Source organism: Erithacus rubecula, assembly GCF_903797595.1.
Source record: "Erithacus rubecula genome assembly, chromosome: 3".
NCBI classification, from domain to species: domain Eukaryota; kingdom Metazoa; phylum Chordata; class Aves; order Passeriformes; family Muscicapidae; genus Erithacus; species Erithacus rubecula.
This window is the reverse complement of record NC_136689.1, coordinates 24,008,227-24,026,644: the sequence shown is the minus strand read 5'-3', so window position 1 is coordinate 24,026,644 and position 18,418 is coordinate 24,008,227. Positions and strand designations below refer to the sequence as shown.

General features: G+C 40.1%; 1 protein-coding gene across 2 annotated transcripts in view; it reads left to right on the top strand.

The window, feature by feature from the left end:
• Positions 1-18,190, top strand: part of SLC25A13 (solute carrier family 25 member 13) — a 98,650-nt gene extending 80,460 nt beyond the window's left edge. For both annotated transcript variants that reach the window (XM_079300638.1, XM_079300639.1), the window contains exons 14-18: positions 1,576-1,716; positions 11,950-12,088; positions 15,780-15,938; positions 16,019-16,109; positions 16,980-18,190. In XM_079300638.1, coding sequence (XP_079156764.1) covers positions 1,576-1,716; positions 11,950-12,088; positions 15,780-15,938; positions 16,019-16,109; positions 16,980-17,169 — 720 coding nt within the window. In that variant the 3' untranslated portion in view covers positions 17,170-18,190. The remainder of the gene's footprint in view (positions 1-1,575; positions 1,717-11,949; positions 12,089-15,779; positions 15,939-16,018; positions 16,110-16,979) is intronic.
• Positions 18,191-18,418: the final 228 nt, after the last annotated feature.

Genomic DNA, 18,418 nt, shown 5'->3' with positions numbered 1-18,418 from the left:
ACTTATTTAACGTGTTTCAGTTTAAGTGCAAAACTGAAATCAGCATATGTGCCAAATAATGTATCAGTCTAATTTTTGATGGCAAGAAGAATAGCAGTTTTATATATACCAGGATTCTGGTTTGGTAAAAGCAGTTAAATTAAATTATGCCAATTTGAAAGTCAAAACCAGTTGAGTTACACAAGAGTATGCTTTTCCTGGTCAAAATAGGAAACACTTGGGATATTTTGGGGGTTATGTAAAGACTTTAATTTTTAACCACATTGTGTATGCTCACTCTAAGTGGTAGACAAGAATAGTTGTTCGTATGATTTGCCATTTCTTCAGCACATTATTTGAACCATATTACTGCATGTATTTTTTATTTCGAATGATAGTTAATCTGAACTGCAATTAATTATTTTAACACTGGGATAATTTTAAAAATGTGTGCATGTGGTGTTTGCATTCTAGACATCTCTACATGCAAGTGCTTTTAAATTCTTATTTTATTTTAGTCATTACCTTCTAGAACAAAAGAGTTGTTTTGTTGTAGGGAGGGCAAGGGTTGCCCTTTGCATAGTTCGTGTGATTTCAGAACCAGAGAAGAGTGTAGCTGTCATGCCACAGAATTACATACTTTACAGAAGTTGGAATGACATTCTGTTGAGTTTGAGCCAAGAGGAGTTTGAATGAATATTTTTTTAATACACTTAACTAACCTTCACATTACATTTTTTTCTGCTTGCAAATTTTTAGCTCAGGATCTGTCAGTGTAGCAGAAAGGTTATGCCCTAAGTTGCATATGATGAATGAGATGAACTTTACAAGAACCAGAGGGAGTCCAAAATGCTTGCTTGCCACCATTGTGTTTTAAAGCAGACTTTCAGAATCAATTAAGTGGTGTCTTCCCAAAAAATGGAGACTGACACATTGAAAACATTTAACTCTTCTTGATTAATAGAGTCCTTCAGTCTGTATACCTTCTTTTCTTTAATACCTGGTACCTAAATAATGATGTAGAGCTCAGACTTTTGAATCAAACAGCATTTAATGGCACTGAAACTGGTAGTTCAGAGGGTTTTTTTACAAAGCACAATATACTCGCAATTCTGTTTATTGGAATCTATGTGTTCTTTGTTGCATGAACTCAAGCCAAAATTGGAAAAAGTTTCTGCCAGATTTCTACTCTTCAACAGTATGCTTTCACTTTCTATACACTGCACACATCACAGCTGCTTTACTAGTTACTAATATTTCCTTTTACTTCATTACTTGTGTTACAGTGTTCTTGGTTTGTCAGTATTGCATAACTTGGTGTTGGTGAATGTGTTCTTGCAAAAAGAATTGAGCTAGCATCTCTCTGATGTACTGCAGTGTCCTGCAGTGGCTGACCTGCTTCCTCTGTTTTTCCTGACAACTCATCTCGTGGGGGAGTAGGTTTCTTAACTTGTGAGGTGCACTAATATAAACTCTTGACTGCTAATAGCTTAACCGAGTGCAGCAAGATTGGAAATGTCTTTCCTTGAATGTAACAGCATCCTCATGACAAATAATGCAGCAGGTCAACATGTTGATTTCTGCTTTTAATTTCAGGCTGGAGGTTCTCAAGTAATCTTTACCAATCCACTGGAAATTGTCAAGATTCGATTGCAGGTGGCTGGAGAAATTACTACTGGTCCACGAGTTAGTGCCCTCAGTGTATTAAGAGACTTAGGTTTCTTTGGTCTCTACAAGGTATGTTTTCTTAAATGTTAAAAATAAGCCTATTAGAAATCTTTCAAATCAACATATAATTTCATTGTTCTCACAAATCCTCATAGGTAGGTACAATTTTGATTATGTGATATTATATCTTCATTTTTGATTAAAGGAAGAAACTGTCTCATTTTTTGAGCATATGGTTTTTGTAAATCTTACTGAGAATTCTTTTCTCACTTCTGCAGGTTTAAGGTTCTTTGAATATTAGTTTGTGATTCCTGATACTCTGTCTGCTCTAAAAATAAGCTTATTTTCATCTGCTACATGATATAGAGCTTACAGTTTTGGAACTTTGCTTTTGCTCTTCTGTGTTTGATTCAGTAACTTTCTCAGATGTCATCATTCATTTGGTGATGGGAATTAATTGCTACACAATAATAGTGAAGAAATACAGACAGTGGGAGCCCAGCATAAAAATAAACTCCTAAAGCAAGCTTTCTCTTGCTTCTTTAGAAGAGTGTTTCCCCAAATAATACCACAAAAAGCTGCCTTTTTGAGCATATGCTACAGACTCTACAGTTCTGCTTGCTGTATTAATTGTCTTCACATAGATACATAAATACATTGAAGTCAAGTTAGGTTTAATGATGGCAGCAGGAATAAAAACATCTTCTGAATGTTGGATCTAATGGGATATATGCTACAAATAATTTAAAGGATCAACATAGTTTTAGGATGTCTTCTGCTTTTAGATGGAGATTAGATATGGGGGAATATGAAAGGTCTTGAAGTACTTTGAGACAGCCAGTACACTCAAGAATTGAAACAAAAGCTGTAATGAATACCATATACTTCATAGCACCTTGTGGTGTTTTTTCAGACTCTGCAGCCTACAACTCGGGGAAAAAGCTTGCTAACTTCCAATATATCCCAGGATTTCCAGTGAAGCAGGCATATTCCTGTGTTTCTTATTTACATCAGTGCTGCCATAAATTGAAGAGCCCCAGCCCCCTTCCCCCCAGTATTTAAATTCCATCTGCTTTTTTAAGCATCTAGTCTTTTTAAATTGTCCTGTTAACATTACAAAGAGAGACCCTGCCCACGAGAACGTGTCTGTGTGTTTTGGCCTGGAGAGAAGTTGCAGGTCTGAATAGGATTTAATGGGGAGTAGTTTTTCCCTTTAAATTGACTTGCTAATTTTTTAGGTGTTTTACTGAAGCTGAGGCTATTGTATAAAGTCCTAGTAAATGGCATTATGGTGTTGATCAGATTAACATTTACAATTGAAAATAGGAATTTTGTAGAGTCTGCCTCCCTGAGGCTGTGCAGGAATGAAGGTCAGCTACTGACTTTTACTTGGACTAGCAAAAAGAAAACGCAAAATGAGAAGCAGTGATGAACTATTTTACTAAAGTAGCAATTTTTGATTTTTTTTTTTTCTCCCTGAATACCCTGCTCTTGGTGTTTAAGCAGAATTTGCTACATTTTTCAATTTTTTTAAATGGCATTAATGTCTTGAGTTGTATCATGAATTATTTCTATCCACTAGAGTAAATACTGGTGGATATTAGTCAGCACTACACATGAAGAGGAGCTAGTTACAGCACTGTGTTGCATTGAAACAGATAATTTAATCCCAAGACACAGTTTAAGTGCTTCATTTATTGAGTCCATTTACCTCCACAAAAAACAAACAAACAAAAAACCGAAACAAAAAACCACAGGAGGGTTTGGGCTTGTTTTTACTCAGCTGTTGTCTCTGTTTCTGTCTCTCTCTACCTCTCCACCCCACTTCGTGTCCTTTTGTATGACATTAGGATTCTTTGCCTACAAAAAACTTGAGTGATTTGACAAAACTAGAGAATTTAGCTAGGCAATGACAGGCACCCACTGAGCACAGACTGTGTTACAAGGCTTGTGTCCAAGGGCACCCTTAGTCACACCTGGGTCTGTAATTGGCCAGGTTTGTGCTGTTTTCTACCAAACATTTGGCACTGCAGCCAAAATAAAATGGCAATCCTATCTGCCCTCTTTCTGTGTGCCAGTCAGAGCAATGGTGCACCCCCATGATGATCTGGAACAAGAAAGTCATTAACTCCTCCTCCTCCTCCTCCTTAAGGCTTAGTTAGTTTTGAACCCAGACCAGCTCACTCTGTAGCTTCTCAGGATGGTTGTACCCAGTCAAAGGGAGGAATGGCTGTGGCATGGGGAGCCAGTCTGTCTCAGAATGGTTTTAAACTGCCTTGAGGTGCTTGTGGAATAGCAGTGTTGGAGGCAAAAGCAGCCCTCTCCTATACTTGAATGCTGGTGCTGGAGCAGGCAGTGTTTGTGAGGCCAGGCAGATATTAATAACTCATTGCATCAGTCACAAGCCCCAGTAAATGTTGCCCAGAGATATCAATGGTTTTAAATGAATTTCAGATGAGACTAGACTTGGTAGGTGCTGCCTTCTTTGGTCGTGCTTCTAAATTAATTTACTAAGTATAATAACCAAGTGGACATCAAATAATAATGAATCTTGTACTAATGAGAATTGAAATATCTTGGTATGTTTGGAATGTTCATACTCTTAACAAGTCAAATTAGCTTTAACCTATGAAACAGGAATGAGGATTTTATGACTATCTCAGTACTTCTCATGTTGTTCATTTTAACAACTCTAATTTGCATCTGAAGTCTTTGCTCTGGCTTTGTCTCTCCTGTCTCTAGACACAAGACTTGTATGTCAAGCCCTTAATATACTTATTTTAGTAGATCTAGTTATGATTCCATAGATACTGCTGTGGAAGAACAAGAATAGATAGTTTTTCTAGAAAATAGTTTTATTTGGTAACCTTGAAGTTTCTTTGTAAGCTTAATGGGTCTTCATGTAAGCTGTTTAAACGCTTGTCTATCTTAGCCATGACTTAAACTTTAACTGATTGACTTCCTTCTGCAAGTGTTGAAAGCAGAATTTTAGACTTTTAATTGCAGGAATTTTAATTTGAAATAAATAAATGTCTTTTTTGGTTTTAAGTTTTCTTTACCACATGGCAAGGATTGCAGTGAAAATTCTCCTTTCCTAGTTCAGAGAAAAGACATCCCTGAAAACTGTTCTTACCACTACAGATCCATGTGGCATGTTCTGCTTGGCTCCCATGAGTTTTTTATGCTGAAATTCAGGTGAAAATGTGTAAGAGTCCCATATACTAGTCAGCAAGGAAGAATGTATTAATTATAAGTGCAGCCAGAAGATGTGAACAGTTAGTCTTAGCTTCACGAGGCAAATTCCTGCATGTCTTAACAAGATCTTCTGCTTGTTATTTGAATCCTTATATTTTGTATTATTTTCTACCTATGAAGCACTTCATGTGGATTTTAAAATAAAATGCCTTCACCCCCTGATACAGGTAATTTCAGTGCTCCTGTCTTGCATTAACAGAGAAAACCAAGGCACAGACAGATAAACCTTATGTCTCATGTCAACAAATTAACAAAGGAAATGCTATGTAAACCCTTTTTGCATCCAGCTGAGTGAACCTTGTATTGATTATGATCATAATTATCCCTGCATTCTAAACCAAATTAACATCCTTGGAGGATCACTGAGCAGAAGCTGGATTGCACAGTTTTGGTGCTGCTCTGTATAAATGAGAGTAATATTCTTTAGGGTCATTCATTGGTGTGCTAATGTGCCACTTTACTGTGCTACCAGCAGAAACAGTTCACAGTAGTACTGTGCTGAGATCTCTGCTCTGTGCTTTCTCTACTTGCAGACTTGATGTTAGAATAATTTTTGTTGAGAGCCAGTCCTGGAGGTCACCTGGGAGACCTGGCCAGGTGTTTGACCACCTTGATGGTTTAAAAGCAAACACAGAAAAGAAAAAATCCCACACCTCTTTTCTTATGCCTAATTGAATTGGCTATGTTCAAGCTTCTGATCCTTCAACTGTGCTCCTCCAAGAGTAGTTTTCTTTCCCTGCACTCTCCTTTAAGTGAGCAGTAAAGTCTCTCCCTAGCCTGCTTCTCTTGGAGCTGAGCACAGTGAGTTCCTCTTTTTTGTGCCATGGACTACACAACTGGCTTGACTGAACTGGACTCATTTCAGCATAAAAACATCTTTCTTGTATGGAAGAGACCAGAACTGGACACATGGTTGTGGTCTCAGTGGTCTCAGCAGTGCTGAATGAAGGGCAATCATCACTTCCCTTGCACTCTTGCTACTATAGCCCAAGTGTGTCTGTCTGACTTCTCTGGAAAGAAGCATTGCTGACCCATACTCACCTTAGGCACAGTATCCTCCAGACTTTTTATCCAAAAATGCTTTCAGCCTGTATTTCCATCCTATGAAGGTATGTCTGCACAGCAGCCTCTCACCATAGCACACTAACTATTTCCCCAGTTCAGCATCATCTGCTGAGAGTGCAGCTTATGTTCCACTGGTTTAGCTATGGGATATGATGACAGACCATCTCAAAAACCAGGCTTTTAGTCAAGGTGACAATATCCATTGCTGTCCCCTTACCCACAGGTCTGGCAAACTGGTTGGTCAGCTGTGATTTGGTTGTTCTCAATATCTCTTTTGCTCTTTATATGCTTGGAAAAGGCTTCCAGGGACATTTGCTCTATAAACCTCCCAGGAGCAGAGCTGTGCCCAGACATCTTGTAGCTCCCCAAATCTTCTGTCTTACTCTTCAAGATGGGTGTGATATTTGTCTGTTCTAGTTACTAGAACCCCCTGTCTGACTTGACCTTTTGAAGGTAATAGCAACCTCACAACGTCATCAGCCAGCTATTTTGGCACCACTGGAGGTATCTGTTCTGGTCTCAGGAATGTGTATGTACAGATGGCTCCAAGTGCCCTGTCTGCAGGTAATGCAGATTTTCTGATAAACTTGTGGAGCTGAGAGGTCTGGGGACAGTTTTTACTGGTAAAAAGCAAGACAGAAATAATTTCTCTGCCTTTTCCATGTACTTTGTCACTAGGTTTCCTGCCCCCATTGTGCAACTCCCTCACAATTTATTTACTTACCCTTTTGCTGCTGATGTGCTTCCAGAAACCTTTCTTACTCCTCCTTCACATCCCTTACTAGATAGATCTCCAGCTGATCCTTGGCTTTTCTGTCTCAATTTCTGCACACCCAAGCAGTGGTTCTGTATATCCTGGGTAGCCCATGCCCACCTCTGCTTCCCCTTCATTTTCTGCATTTGAGTGCAATCATGAGTTCCTCTGTGCTGTTCAGCTGACTCAGTTGCTCAACCTCCTGCACAGTGGAATAAACTTTCCTAATGCTTTGAGAAGACTGTTCTTGGTGGACCTTTGTAACTCTGAAAGTTTTTATCTGGGGGAAAATTTCTATCACAGCAAATAGAGGTCTGGGTCAGATAATTGATATCCCCTTCTTTTCCTTCCTCACTCAAGAACTAAAGAACAGTAGGTCTGGGATCATAATAAGTACAATTTACAGCCAGTGCTTCCTCTTAGACTCCCTGTGCCTTCACTGGGTGGTCAGATGTCATTTCGTAATGATATGCAGCTTAGAAATAAAATGCATGTTAATTCCAGCAATAAAAAGATTTGACACATACAGCTTGTTAAGCTGACTGCTGGGTTGAACCCCTGTAGCTCTTTAAAGCTAGAAAGCAAATATTTTTTCTGTCTTTGTCTAAAATTCTGAACTACTTGTTTAAATAAGTATTTTAAAACACTGTACTTCTCAAAATCCAGATGCTGCTGTGGGGAGGCACATAGCAGCACTTTTGCAGAGGGAATTTATTTCCTCTATTTGTGTTCTTTCTGCCAGTAATAGTTACTGTGAAAGCACCAGGGCATGGAAATTTGTGACTAGTAAATTCTTTAGCTGCAGATACTCTGTAGATGACAGGTATTCTTAAAAATTTAGACAACATATTGCAGTCAGGAAAAACATCACTTAAAGTAATGCAAAATATCATTTGTGTTGGCATAAATGGGAAAGGATACTTTTCTGGTTTTCAATATTTTTAATAGATTTTATGTAATTCCTAGTCACAACTGAATATTGAAGTAATCATCCAAGATTAAATAATAAATTTTCTGTCTTCTGCCTGTCTTACACTTTAACATGAATAAAGTTCTGTTAAAGTCAGTTGAATTTATATTCTGTTGGTTTTGAAAGACATCTTTTGAAAGACAGTAAATAATAGAGTGGTAAATGATTCTTCAAGGAAAGGGTACTTTTTTTGTGGTAATGTTAATTTTTATAATCACTACAAGGTATTTAGCTCAAATTTGTGCTTTGGCTGCTATTGCCAACACAGTTTTCAATTCCAAAACTAGTCAGAAAAGCCTCCAAAAGTCTCCTTTTCCCCCTCCTCTCCCTTCCCCCCAAATACTCCATAAACCAGCTTCTGATGTGTTGACCTGGAAAGTGTAATCTCAAGTGACAGGATGTGTACCAAGCTCTCACCTGGTTCCTTTGATAACAGCTGAGCTATTTCATGTCATGAAGCTGAGGGTTTACAGCAGGATGATAAACATGTGAAAAACAGCAGTAAAAGTTTTGAGTTACATTTTGCATCCACCATGCCTATTTGTGACTGTTCTTATATAAGAGAACCTGCTTTTCAGAAATTTCCTTTGAAATTAACAAAAAAATGCCCTTCCAACTAAAACAGCTATATTTTTTTTTTCCTGCAAACTGAATTGAAATTGCTGGTAGAGTATTTGAAACTACCATTTTATTCCTCTAGCATTATGTTCTAAGTGAGTTTCATATTTTGGTTGGTATATGTGAATAAAAACCTATAGTAGCTTTAAAGGCAATGCCGTTTTACTATGGGAAAAAAAAAATGCAGCCCTTGAAAGCAAATACCAGTAATATTTGACTGGCTGTTACAAAACCTGTTAGGTGCTGCTAGGGCTTCGATTCCAAAGGGTTAACTCTGTAGTAAAACCCAAAAAGAATGCAAAATGATCAAGAAATGACATGCTGCCTATTGTTTGTAGCTATAGGATCAAAATAACAATTATACATGCCAAATAAATTCTAAACCTGTAAAAGAGAAAAAGAGGGGGTGGCTGTAAGTACAGGTGCCAGAAGCATTAAATAACTCTGGCAGACAAGGTGCACCACTGTTGTCTTGAATGCTGCTAGGTTCCCCCAGTCTGGCATTTTTCCCCCTGCACCAGACAATGTGCATTCACTGCAGGAGACTAGGCTAAGCCTGCGTCTCCCAGACCTGCCGGCTCCTTCTGCCCAACCCGACACAGAGGTGCCTTTGTCAGTATAATTACCCTCCCCTTGTAGTAGAAATAGTTTGTTTAGAGCCTTATTTGCAGGTAGAGCTGGTATAAGCAGGAATTAGCATGCTAAAGAACCTGCCCCAGCACTGACTTGGGTTTATTTATCCAAATCTTTGACAATCAGGGTTTTTTTTCCCTCCGTTGGTTTATTCAGTGAGATACTATCCGAGATTAAGAGCTTTAAGGTTATTAAGGAGGTTGAAGGTGGGAGCCAGCTGGCTGTTGTGCGGGGAAGGCGCATGTCCCGGTGTGTAGGATCTCCCAATTTCATGCCTGGCAGCTCTGCGCCTCGGCTGCCAGGATAAACTCGGGCGGATGCTCCTCGGCGCTTTCTGGGCACTGATTAAAGCTCCCTCGGGCTTTCAGCACGTTGTCCACATCAAAAAGGTGCGAGGAGTAAAATAGATGTTCCTTTTGCTTTTGGAGATATTGTGGCCGATCTCCCTAAGCCTCCTAATTGGCCTGGGCTGGTTGCGGATGATTAACTTGAAGTTAAATGGGGCCTGCTTTTAACCATGCTTTCCCAGACTTTAAACGGAATGATGGGGGGAAACTTTAGACTGTTGCAATGCTGGCCCAGAGCCAAGCTTGGTTATTATTAAAGTGGATCCAAGTTTTGATCCAGGTTTTGTTTACACTGAGCCAACTAAGTTGATGGACATCCCTCCCTCTCTGCATACCTGAATGTATATCATTAGTGATATTAACAATATGCCACTTCTGCCCCATGAAAAAGAGCTTTTTAATGAAGGGGGAGGAATATTAGCAGCTCAGGCTGAACTGAGAGTTGCTTGCATTTGGATTTTATTGATTTCTGTAAGTTATTTTAACTGTATCAGGGTATTTCAGGGTATGCAAAAAATGCAAAGAAAAAAAAATGTGTGCAGCTTTTAATGACAACATTGCAAAGAAAATAGAAGTAATGTGCCCTGAGGGCAAAGGCAGCAAGGAGATTTGCTCTGAGGAAAAGCATGCTCTAAAAATAAATCTTTGAAGAAACCATGTCAGTCTGTGAATGTTTCAGTAGTGAGTTTCATAATTTTTCTATTAAGTAAATACAGTGCAGACATTTGATCTTTAAAATGTTGGATTTTTTTCATGCAGAGGTTGGTAAAACCCTAATTTTGTCTATGTGAAGATTAAAGGTAAATTGTTAAATGGGCTTCTGTTGCACATGAGAGTCCAGGGTCCTTGTATCTGTTGAATACGAAAATTTCACCTTCTCTGTGTCCTCAAGGTAGAGCATAAGGGGCAGGGCAGCACAAGCAGCAGTGCTTTTTGAGCTCCCTTATGGAATTTTGCTTAGTGTCTCTAGGAAGGCATAACAAGAACCAGTGATGGGCAGTTTGAGTCAGACATCCAACTGAGTGAGAAGCCAGAGGGTCTGAAGAGCAGAAGTCATTAACTTCCAAAGGGGGTGTCAGGGGAAGTGGTCAGTGCTCAGCCTGAAAACATCAAGAAATAAGCTGAGAAAGTGGTGGGAAGCACTGGGGGCTGGAGCAGAGCCTGCTGTGCTTCCTGTGTTCAGTAGATGAGCCTGTGACACACAGAAACTCTGACTACAAGATCTAATGGCTTTTTTAGATAGATCTTTATTTTCTCAGAGGCATTGTCTGACTGCAAACTGCTCTAGTAGAGTCTCCTGAGAGACTTGCAGGACCTGGTTATCTTGTGACACATCCTGCTGCCTTTCCCTGCCTTGCCTCGTGGGAAGGCAACTTTATGTTTCTTCTGACACCTTGCAGCTCTTTTGTCTTTGATAACCAGCATCCGACTCGGATAAGTGCTGTATTTTAACTGCTATTATAGTGCAAGCTAAGCTTGCAGATGTGTCCAGGCATATCATTGGATTTAATTAAATTATGTAGATATTAACATGTCCCCTGTGAAATGTCTGGCATTGAGCCATGTGCTGGTAGACCTGTGAACAAAAGTACAGTAACAAGGGCACCTCTTGAGGGTTTGTGGATGAACCTCAAGCAGTTTCAGCAGGTCTCCACCCTTCCTTCAAAGAGAAGAGGCTTAGGCTCATCCATGAACCATTTCTTTCTCATGCTTGAAAGATTTTACCCATTTTCCCAAGCCACCTCTTGTTTGTGCTTTCCTTCTGGTCTTAGTCCTGGCAGGCTCTGGTGTCCTCTAAATCTCCATTCTGAGGAAAGGCAGACTGCAAATCCCTTTTGCTGCTGGAGCATGGATACTATTGGATATTTTATTTTGATTGACCTTCCCTGGTGGCCTTTTTGCTTTTCCCCCTGCTTGAAAAACATTACATTGCTTGCCACTACCCCAAAAATTTCCTTTCCTGTTCGCTTTCCTCTTCTATTTGAAACCTGCTGTATTGCTGGTAATTTCATTGGCTGATTGGGCTGCTTCCACAAATTGATAACAAGGCAAATTTAACAGTAAGAGATGAAAGTTACTGAAACAAACTGTATCCCAGATAATTTGTACTTTAAAATTCACAAGCAAATCATGCTGTTACTGTTCTGCAAAAGATGTTATGCTGTTATGCCCCTACTCCCTCAATATATGTTGCATTATCAATTATAGTGCCTGCATAGAGGTATGGACTGTTTTCCCTTGAGTGTTAAGTGGTAATGAGATGTAACAGACCTATTCTGTGGCTCTTTTCAAACACTTCCACTACAGGTTCATGGCTACAGGGTCAACTATTTAAAGTTCTCCAAAGGTGTTATCAGGGTTTGCTCAAACACATGGTATTTTCTCCATTACCAGTATGTAACTACAGTACCTCAAAGTAAGGGAGAGCAGGTAAACAAGATACATACAATGACAGAAATTACTGAACCAAGAAACAACACAGAGACACTCCTCAGCAAGGTGAAATACATTAATTTCTCAAAATTTTAAGGGAGAAACTGCTTTTCCTATAAGCCCTTTGCAGCAAAATGAAAAAATGCAATGTTGCTCCATTCTCTGGTATTCATGGCTCATCATGGTAAATTTGCTCATTTTCAAAATTTGTTCTCTTTTTCAAACAGGGTGCTAAGGCATGTTTTTTGCGTGACATCCCCTTCTCTGCCATTTACTTCCCCTGTTATGCTCATTTGAAAGCTTCATTTACAAATGAAGATGGGAGGGTTAGCCCTGGAAATCTGCTCTTGGCTGGATCAATAGCTGGTAAGTGCCCAGATTTCTTTTTTCATGGTTCTATACTGCTCTGGCAGCACAATAGTTATGGCAGTGACAACAATTTTAAAAAATGCTCAAAAGGACAACAATACTGTATTTTGCAGCCTTTTGCAGGAACAACAGAGTTACTATGCTGTAGAGTGAGTTGAAGGTACTGTAAATTCCTGGTATAATCATAATGTTCAGGAAGCAAAAGAAAGAGAAAAGAAAGTATTTTGGTGATGATTTTTTTTTTTTAATAATTTACCATCATTCCTTGTGAAGTTACTGTGCTGGTTTTGGCTGTGTCTCACTGACAGTGTTTTGTTGAAATAATTTATAAACTATAGCATTCATAAAATTCTTTATGATCAAATGATTCTTGAATTTTGGTACATATAGTCCAGAAGCCACACTAGAAGTACAGCTCTCCAAACACAGTGATATAACAGGTGACAGAATGATGACAGTATTTGCTTCCCTCAGTATCCCATTGAAGTTACTTGGCTTCTTGAGGATTTCACCTTTATAATTTTTTTAGTATTAGAGCAGAAGATCTTGAAAACATTGCTGCAGTGCTACAGGTTGATAATTCTTCACATACTCAGATATGACAGAGATGCAGAGGGTGATCTTGAGCACTTGGTTGTTCTAGTCTGCTCCATGGCAGACAGAAGAGTCCAAACATGCTTAACTTCTCACAGATGAATTTAGCTTGAATGTGCCAGAGGCTAAAGGAGAACACAGGGGCTGTGTAAGCCTCAGCCTGCCCTTGTGTCTGCTGCATGGCTGGTTCTCACCTTCTGCACCCAAAGGGGATCAGCACTTGGTGGCTGTGTGCTGGAGGGGGCAGCTGGAGAGTCCTGCTCCTGCAGTGTCCATGGTTTCCCCCCCAGGAAACAAATAGACTTGCAAATTTGTGCAATAGGACCTTTAGGGGAGGGTGTAGCAAGCAGGAAGGCTCAAATCAGGTGGTATTTCCACCATGCTTATTGGGGTCTGCTTGGTCTCTCCAAGCTGCAGCCAAGTTCCTCTTCCAGCATGGCCCCTGGCAGACTGCTGTGACCTGCCAGGTGAGAAAAATTATGGAATGGCATGAATCCAGTACAGAATGGTGGTTTAGCAATGTTTTCTCATTTAATTGTAAGCTTTCTCCTCCCTGAGAAAACTTCTTGGTCAAAATTATGCACAGGGTTGTGTCTTTTGTAGAACAAGGCCCTTTTTTAGCCAATATCTGGTCTTAGAGAACAACTAAAATTGGTTGGTTTGTTGTGTTGAAGCATATTGATCTCTATTCAATAGCTCATAGTCAAAACTAATTGAGCTGGCACTATCAATGCCAGCTGTGTTCCAGTGAGTGCTGCTCAAACGCCCTTGTCCTCTCCCCTCCCCCACCCCATTCCAAAGCCAGGCTCCAAACCCTCCAGCAGGAGCTTTTACAGCCAGCTCATTTCTTACCCATTTTAATGGAACAAAACAATTCTTGAACTTTAGATCATATTTACAGACTTGAAACATAAGATGGCATTTTTAAGCCAAGTAATTTCTTAGATTTTCCTATTTTTCTCTTTCTAGCCATTGTCAGGTGATTGCAGACCGAGATAACCCTCCCTTTGAAGTTCAGGCACAGAAGCAGTCTTTATTGTTGCTGATATGGCTCACCAATCTAGCTATAATGTGAATTTTATCCAGTGCTTCCTGTGAATCCCATCCTAGGTTAACTCTCATGAGCAAATTGCAGTGTTAGAGATACAACACTCTACACTGTTTATAAAAACAAGAAATTTGCTTTATTGGGTACATGTAAAGCGTGATGGGGGTGCACGTGTCCACTGTTTTGCCAAAAGAAAGTCAAGGGAAAGATAGAACAAAACACCCACCACTTGTGAAAAGCTGGCTTTGGTCTCTGGGCTGATGTCTCCTCTCCAGCCAGGGATCTCACCTGGTTGTCAGACTTCAGATGTGTACATGAGCTGTGACTGCATGTGGGGAACTCCTGCTTCCCACACCCAGCCCGTGGTGCTGGGGTATTCATCTAGCCATACCCAGATGTGCACCTGTGTGCTCTGCCAGTGGGTGTTGCTTGTACTGCTTACATTATCTTCATTTCCACTGTGGTTGGGGTCACAGGCAGCACATGTGTCATCTAGTTTGATCTGCTTCTGTTTTTCAGATGTCTCAGCCTGTTGTGCTGTAGCATATTCTGAAATGATTCTAAAACCATCTGCAGGATCTCTCCTTAATTTGCTCTGTTTGCTTATTGCCTCCATGAAGTTCCTTCTCCTCCCCTAGCTCCTTTTTATTCTTGTCAGCTCCTGCTGGGCTATTTGTCACATTCTGATTGTAAGCTTCTCTTGGCAGCAATCTGTAACTTCGATTTGTCTGTAAATGCTTTTGTCCTATACACATAGTTCTAAAGAAAGGATTTTAAGTATCTCAAGTGCAAAATATCCTCAATAATTTGGAGTGAGTGATAAGGAGATGGAAGTCACATGTAGTAAGCAGAATTCTTTCTAAGTAAGTTCTTTGGTTTTCTTGAAAACACTGATTATTTTTTGAAGGGCAAAAGTCTGGCTTCAAATTGAAGACTCAAGCAATACCCTGGTGTGGGTAAGGCTAAGCAGAGGAATTTCAGTGTTTCTGGAGTTCAGAAACCTTGAGCAGGGTTTAGTGCTTGCCTGTCAGACAGCCCATGCTTGCACCGAGTGCACGCTCAGTGTATGAGTTTTTTGAGGGGGACAAGAAGGGGAGGAGGAAATCTTTTGGTGATATGCACATGATTTGATCTCTTGGAGCAGTCTGCAGTAAAGGTACTCTGGAGCTTGAGGCCAGACAATACTGGTTTGGACAAAATTTGTTACAGAATTATTAAGCTGGGAAAAAAAAATGAAAGGAGATTTATGCATCTACATCTAACCAAGTTGGTTTGGAACAGATGCAGAATGGAAAAGTTATAAAACCATAAGAGACAGTGTCTTCTGAGTACAGTCTTGATGCTTTTCTTTGCTTTTTTTTTGGCTTTTTTCCCCCCAATTCTAAACATGCCCCGTTTGGATAGGAATGATTTGAGAAATACCACCCATTGGTAATTTGCTTTCAGTTGATTATCTGCCAGGGTAAATTTAAATCTTCCTCCACATATTCTGCTGAGGATGTCAGCTGTGGCTTTGCAGCTGAGCAGTCTGCCATTCCTAATGAGAAGAATGACCCTTTTTGTAAGCCTCAGCTCCCAGGCAGTGCTGAGCATGCATGGCATTATCTGGTTCCCAGTGACATTGCTGTGTGAGGGGTGTTTGTGTGCCTGTGTTTGTGTCTGTGTACAGCCTATTCTAGCACAGTGTATGCCAGGAACCACAGAGAGGAATGAAAAGGAAAGGGAAATATCAACCTTCCCTCCAAAAGCTTTGTGTTTATTAGCTATGCAAGTTTCTGATTAGCACTGGAAACTCCAATCTGTGCCTCCCAGCTTGCAGGAAGCATATAATATGGTTTTTCCTCTGGGAGAAGCACTCTCTGGCTTAAGCCACAACAACAACTCTTGTTATTTGCTGTTTGTTCTCCTTCCTGGGCTCTGCTTAAATCAAATGTGGCTGGATTCTCCTATGTAAGGAGGAAAGACCTGCTTCCCCCTGGATAAACGAGGTGTGAGGCATATGTGCCAAGCCAGTGGTACCCACCTGATGACTTTTGTGTTGTGCAGGTATGCCTGCAGCCTCTCTGGTCACCCCTGCAGATGTGATCAAAACAAGGCTGCAGGTGGCAGCCCGAGCAGGACAGACCACCTACAGCGGTGTCGTGGACTGCTTTGCCAAGATCCTGCGGGAGGAAGGGCCGAAGGCTCTCTGGAAAGGAGCAGGAGGTGTGTAAAAGAGCTTTGATTGCCAAGTGATTTCTAATTGTGGCATTTGTCACTAAAGAACTCTCTTCTTTTCTTTCAAGCTCGTGTGTTTCGATCTTCTCCTCAGTTTGGTGTAACTCTGGTGACTTATGAGCTACTTCAGAGATGGTTTTATGTGGACTTTGGAGGAGTGTAAGTATGTGATGCCTGAATATAGCAGGGATCCTGAAGTTACCCCTGGTTCTGTTGGGTCTTGATCCTCCTCAATACATCAGGGACTTGCTGGGAGATGTTGTAAAAGCTTTGTAAATATTATTTCAAACACACTTCACTGGTGGATGTTGGGATGCTATTCCAGTACCCATTTCTTAGCAAGATATTACCACATTTTATATCACAGTTTCAAGCAGGGGACCTATGTTAGTGTAAACAGAGACAGTGGGAGGCTAAATAATGGGCTGAGGATGTAAATGCAGGAAAAATGTGATGCTTGCCAAGTCAGGATACATTCTGCATTAGTCCTCATTATTTGGTGGAGGAGCTGTGTCCCTGATTAGACAGGGCATTTGACATCCAAAAAAGTATAGTGTTGTCCCCAAGGTCAAAACCAATTTGTTGGAGCTTCAGCTGTGCCTCCTGCCTTTGTTGACAATGCAGGTGGATGTGCCTGTGGCTGTTGAAGTTAATCCCAGAGCAGCTGCAGACTCTATGCATCTTTGGGGACAGCAGTTTGAAAGCAACCACAAAAATTACTTAAATTCTGCTCTGTTCCTGGATTGGCTGCTGTAGCAAAGACCTTTGATCCCCTGCTACCTCACACTAGTTTTGATTAATGCACTGCAAATTTTATCTGGATTTGATTGTAGTCAATCAACATGAAGGCTCCTAACTGTTCAGGAAGGTTTTAAAACAGAGTATTTCTTCTTACATTGCAGCATTTAATTTAGTTACTTACAGGAAAGTATACTCATATGTCTCATTAAATTTACTTTATGGAGGAGATTTTTGTGAATACTGATTTTAGTCTATGAAAGTTAATTTATTATTTTTATTATTTTGCAGAAAACCAGCTGGATCAGAGACAGTTCCTAAATCTAGGATCACGCTCCCTGCTCCTAACCCTGACCATGTTGGTGGTTATAAATTGGCAGTTGCCACTTTTGCAGGGATTGAAAACAAGTTTGGACTTTACCTACCTCGGTTTAAGCCATCGCCACCTACCTCAAAGGCTGCTGCAGCAGTAGGACCCTAAGTTCATTGCTGTAGGGTTTTTGTTATTAGTTGGGAAAGAGCCACTTTTCTAATTGGTTAATACTTCATTCTTTTAGCTTCTCATCATATAAAAGATTAGCTTCATTTGAGTTTTAAGGTAATTTTCATCTTAAATGGAATCATTTGTCTTTGTGCTTCCGTAACCAGATCACTGTGAAATTCTTACCAGTTGTTTTAAGTTTGGGACCATGAATGTATTTGTCCACATCTGACATGTGCTTGTGTTGGGAAGACACTAATTTTAGGTTCTGTTTATTGGGGAGGGCTGGGTGAGAGCTGTGAACCAGATCATTTTACAGGCAATGCCCAGTTGCAGATGACCAGGGCAGATGTCACTCAGATGGAAAACTCATGGGATATCCCGGCGCTCAAGGCAGAACGATTCGGACTGCGCCTGTAAATTGGGTTTGAACTCGGTGCGTGTCTGTAGAGGTCAGCAAACCTATACCTGGTACCTCAGTATGCCAGCACAGCTTCAACTTCTGAAATCTGGACACGCACAAGTTCTGTTTCTGGATTGTATTATGGAGCTTTTATGTGGAACATGTTTTTGTAATGGAAACCACATTTATAAATGTTTAGCCGTTGTATTACGTTACTGGTATCAAAATGCTCAAAAGAAAGTGTTATTGTCCATAGTCTTTGCACTTTATGGCAGAACTTTTGGCATTCTACTACACATACAAGGAAGTTTCATAACTAGGTGCCTATCTTGGGTTGCTGGTGTTTGGAATTCAGTTTGTATATGCACTTCTATAGTAAAACGCTGCTTGTTTAAATAACTGCAATAGAAAATTCATGCACTGTATCAATGGTACCTGCCTTAACTGCTGGCTTGTAATTGGCAAATAGGTGGTTTCAGATTCTTATTTACTTCATTGAGTCAAAAGAGATTAAAATAGTCTAAAATAAAAGAATTTTACTTAATCTTTGGTGCCTTGCACAGTGTTTAGAAAATTCTGTATTTATGAAGATAGAAATAAACTTTTCAAACAGATGCACACATGGTATTCTGTTACAGAAATAGCACAGTACATCAAATGTCTTGTTCAACTTCAGTGATAAAGTCAAGTTAGGATGAAGCTAATATTTGCACTTGGAGGCTATAAAAACACCTTCAGCTTGAGAAGAAATTACTACAATTCTCCTGCCTAGAAAAGACGTCTCTTGGTGGAGATGTCACTCAGGAAAAAAGAGCAAGTTTCTCCTCAGTCAGAAGCCAGGACTGA